The 4871-nt window shown below is 37.0% G+C and overlaps 1 protein-coding gene across 1 annotated transcript; it reads right to left on the bottom strand.

Annotated features, from left to right (window-relative positions):
* Positions 1–2965: 2965 nt before the first annotated feature.
* On the bottom strand, positions 2966–4458 carry PDLP1 (plasmodesmata-located protein 1). The gene is made up of 2 exons (XM_086255035.1): positions 3702–4458; positions 2966–3248 (listed from the first exon to the last, which is right to left on the bottom strand). The coding sequence occupies exons 1-2, from the start codon at positions 4456–4458 to the stop codon at positions 3115–3117; spliced, it is 891 nt and encodes a 296-aa protein (XP_086111161.1). The 3' UTR covers positions 2966–3114.
* Between the last annotated feature and the right edge of the window lie 413 nt (positions 4459–4871).

Raw genomic sequence — 4871 nt, 5'->3', positions numbered from 1 at the left:
GCGTGCTCTGTTTTGTTTGATTCATTGCTCTTAGAACAATTTCCATATACAATGAGTTGGGTTTTAAACTCAAATGAAATTTAGTTTGCATGCTTGCATGAACAGGAAGTTTCGTCAACTTGGGAATGTTCCTTGAGCAATGAGCATTTCTAAGTTGTTCCTTATGTTTAATTGTTCGTCGGCTAATTGTATTACATCAGTATTTAGGTTAAGAGGATTTTAAACTAACAAATTGGGCTTTATAGAGGTCTGGTTCTTAAAACAAAAGAAATTACCATAATAAATCACCGATGGTTGCAGTTTTTTGCAAGTTTTATGTCTTAGTCCCTTCTATGTTCCGCCCCTGCCACTTAGGTTGTTCCTTGAGCTTTATGCCTAAGAAACACTGCTTGTGTGTTGTTCTGGTCCAAACTTTCATACCCTTGCCAAGCATTTTGGTGAGGTCTGGCTTCTAATTTCATGGAGGCATTTTAGTGGGAGATTGGTTGAGATATTTACTAGAGAGATCTGCTGTGAGTGAGACTTTAGGCCTTCTTCTGGTGTTTTGTAGAAAGCTCTTTAGTGGTATAAGACTCGAGGAATATTAGCATTATATTGCATATTGGTGTCATGCAGGACTGCTTCATTGGCCTTGGAACATTTGACAAAGCTAGGGCATTTAATGGTAGTGCATACCCTTAGATGAATGATACCCTATTTTAGGCATCCAAAACTTTGTTTTACTTGGTTATGATCTGTACCATGCTTGATTTAGAGTTTATATAAATATTTTTAAAGAGTTGAACCTAAATGCCTTGGTGGTTTTCCCTTGGCTACCTCTCCTGCCTTGAGATTTAAGTGATAAGGAATGGTAAATGCTTGTTATTCATAGATTATGACCCAACAAACACAGTTATGAAGACATCCTATGAAGATTTCACCAAACCATCTCTAGAAAACTGATTGATTCTTATTTATTTTGACTTTTGAGAACTTCGTAGCATTATAATCTTGGTTTTTTCTGTAATGGGTGAGTGATTTTGGTCCTAACTCTATTACAGTGTTGCAGCTTCTTTTTGTTTTGATTGAGATATTCCTTTATATCTGGCTGGTGGCTACAAAAAGGGGTGAAATGTTTGAATCTGTATCTCTCACTCACATGTCTATATCAGAAGATTTAGTGGTTGTAACAATTTGATAAAGGTGCAACAATCACCCTTTGCAAGCACCCCATCACATTTTTAAAGGTTGTGGCTAATGTAGCTCAAGTGTGAAAAATCCCCTCCTTTAGTATACTCGTCGATTGTATTCAACATGCTTGATTTTAATGTTTGGAGTTGGTATATGTTAGCTATGGACATATCTTCTCGTACAGGCTGGTCAGAATGATGATATGGTAAGATATGAGATAGGAAGTGCCGAAGTGGCAGTTGAATTAAAGTTTGTGAATTTAGGGCTTAGAACAAGAAAGTGATTGTATGGCTCTGAAACTCCTTGGCATTGACAGAGCTACAACTGTTGTCAGTCCAGCTTGCCGAATGGGATAATCAAACTGAGATGATCCCCATTTTTCATTGTAATGAGGCAATAATCAAAACTCAAAAGAAATTAGATTAATTAAAAATTATGTTAAAGCGATTTTTCACAGTGATGCAATAATATGCGAGTCTGTACTTGCTCTTGAAGTCTTGATACAGTTGGTTAGTGAGGGGCTCTCTACTTTTTCTCGATCACGACTTCTGAGAGTGACACGTATGCTATCCGACCTATCAATTATTTTCAAGCCACGTTGGCATAATTAAGTCCTTCATTTATTGAGCATTTAATTTTACTCTACAACACAATACTATAAAGACTATCTTGAACCTTTTATCCCCATGTCACTAAAGCGAAGGCGCCTTCATTCGCAGTTCTTAGCTTTATTATATAAAACTAGACTTAGCTTGAATGGGACTATGAGAGTTCCATCTCATCTCTTTTAAGAACAGTGGCCGGGACTACCCAAATTTTGAACTTTGGACCCTGATACAGAGACAAGGAAAGCTTATGGCTCTCCTCATTTCATTTGCTTAATTAGGAAGGCTAAATACTACTGTGACTTGTGAGGTAAGGTATCTCAACTCAACTATATGATTGAGAACAAACGAAACTTCAATCACAAAATGCCAACCAAGCATATAAAACACTTTAAAAAAAATTTATTACTTTAAATATTTGACCAGATGGAATACTTTTGCAACAATGTTGGCTCATCCATCACTCATCACTCATCACTCATCACTCATCACTCATCACCATTAATGGATAAAGCTAGCTAGCTAGTTGGAAAAGAAAATAAAGAAAAAGGGAATGTAGCTAACTAGCACTTGTTGTTAGATGGGCCCCAAATCAGCACGATGGGCAACTAGGAATTGGAGGATACAAAGATCATATGGGGAAAATTAATTAATGAAATCAAAATTTCAGCAGCAATACCAAGTTACCAACACATGGTTGGCCTTATTCAAGGCTTTAGTTGCATCACCATTAAAATAATGTATAAATGTGTTTTATTAAGTGTGATTAAGGAAACTGACCAACAAATGCTTCCCACCTCACCGTCAAACTAGGAATTTTTATTTCTAAATTCTGAGTGCAAATGCTTTATAAGCTTCATCATGGCATTTGGTGTTATAGATTTTTTGATGATTTTAATATTATTGTACGGCATAACCGGTGAGTGCCAAAATAGAACAGGAAGAAAGTAGATCCTTGGCCACCTTTTTCTTTCACAATTATTGATACAAAACAAGGGAATATGCATGCAAATAAGAGAATGAAATCAAAAGCTAAAAGTATATGTAGGGAAGCAAAATATTTGAAGATCTCTATATATCTATCTTCCAGTTACATAAAATAAACCCCAACAAAAGTTAGTGTATCTGAAAGTTAGTATATGCATAGGCCAACTTTCTTTTGGACATATCGAAATTGGATCCCCATAACTAAAAGCCATTCATCCGAAAAAGCATTCCAACTTAAGAACCCACCTAATTCCCTTAATAATCTGCTAAATTATAAGACTTTCCACCATATAGTAGATGTACAAAATGTTTGCATATCTTGATTGAAGATGTAATAAATAAAGAAGAAGAATCAATAGTACTCTTCATGCTTACCATGTTTCTTCACCAGTGACTTAACAAACAGCAAGCATACAACTAAAAATCCCAAAGCTGCAAATCCTCCCACTGCAATAGCCACTGTCTTCTGTCTTTGTTGCCCAGACCCTACAACAATTATGCACATCACACGTATTAAATGCCTGACTTGCTCTACAAAATCCTCTATAATCTTCAGGTTAAAACCAAACTAGTAAATGTAGAAGGCCAAAAAATAGAGAAGAAGAACTGAAAGAAAGAAAATATGTCAATACAACGATCTCTCTCATCTGTCATCATATTTTGACTTATAATACCAAAAAATATATAAAAATCCCACCCACATAAATCAAACAATTTGTTTACTGTTTTATTTATTTATTGAGATTTACGACTCTTGCAAGTTGCAAATCCTCTCTCTCTCTCATATACCACCTGAAAATTTGTAGACCCCGAAGCCCCAACTTGATTCGATATCAATAAATAAAACAGGTCATAAACCCTTCGAGTCTTCTAGAGAATGACAAAGAAAAAACCTTTTTTAAAGAAAAGGAAGTTTTTTTTTTTGTTGTCTGACTTTACCTGATGATGAAGTTATGCTTGGCACACCATTGGGGTAATAGCTGTAGCTAATATAGCACTTGTGAAGATATATCTGGCCAGAAATTGAATCGCCACACTCATTTTGAGCTCTCTCAGTAGCATTTTTCACACAATCCCCACAATCACTATTTCCCAAATCACCCTCACACTGCCCCAACACATACACAGACTCATTGCTCCCAGTGTAAAACAGCCCACCATTATTCAGTATCTTATTCTCCATCATATCAAAGGCTGAGTCTCTCTTCTCCTCAAACCCAGCCACACTTGCTTGACCTGACCCACACACCTTGTACAGCAACTGTGTCCCAGACACCTGCTTGAACCCAACAACCTCATAGCGCAAGTAACACCCACTGAGCTGAACTCTAGCTGCTACGGCTTTGCCACAGAGTTTGTTGACCAAAGTTGGAACCTTTTTCACACAGCTGGAGCACTGGCTGGTGGTGAGGTCTCCTCTGCATTGGTACAGACCCAAAATGGCACTTTGGCCATCACCAGAGGTAGCTGAGAAGAAATTCTTTTGTGAGGACTGTGTGACCAAAGAGTCTAGGAGTGATTTGAGGTTTCCTGAGTACACCCCAGTTGGGTCTTGAAACTTCTGGTCTGCACAACCCTTGTAAACAAGGTTTGTGTAGTCAGTAGCAGTGATGGGAAAAGGAAAGGAAGCAATTAGAACTGTGTACAAGAGTATAGCAGAGGATAGGAGAAGGGATAGATTGGTGAGCAAACCCATTTTGGGATGTGAAATTTGCTCACACCAAAGAGGCCAAGGATGGCTTTAGGAGTTTTCAATGATGGGATGGGTTTTAGACTTTTATAGTTGAAAACAAGGCAGGGGAACTCTGTTTTGGTATAAAGAGCTCTGGCTGTTCTTTAACTTCTTTTGGGGGTTTTGGAACTTGTTGGGCCGGTTTTGTTTTTGTAGCTTTCTTAGCTTTAATTGCTTTTGTATGCCTCATTAGTTTCGTGAAGTTTTCAGATCATTGTCAAGTTGTCAACAAAGTATAATAAAATAAATTGTTTATTCAAACTGAGCTAATAACGTATAGTGATTGAATTAAGGTTATGTAATATATTGATTAAAGTCAAATTAATTACAAGTTGCCCAAGGATTTAATGGTACTAGGAAAGGCCAATATGAAATGA

Source organism: Dryas octopetala, chromosome 8 (genome assembly GCF_963921425.1).
Source record: "Dryas octopetala chromosome 8, drDryOcto1.1, whole genome shotgun sequence".
In the NCBI taxonomy this organism is placed as follows: Eukaryota; Viridiplantae; Streptophyta; class Magnoliopsida; order Rosales; family Rosaceae; genus Dryas; species Dryas octopetala.
The sequence above is the reverse complement of the archived record's forward strand: the minus strand, read 5'-3'. Positions and strand labels throughout refer to the sequence as shown.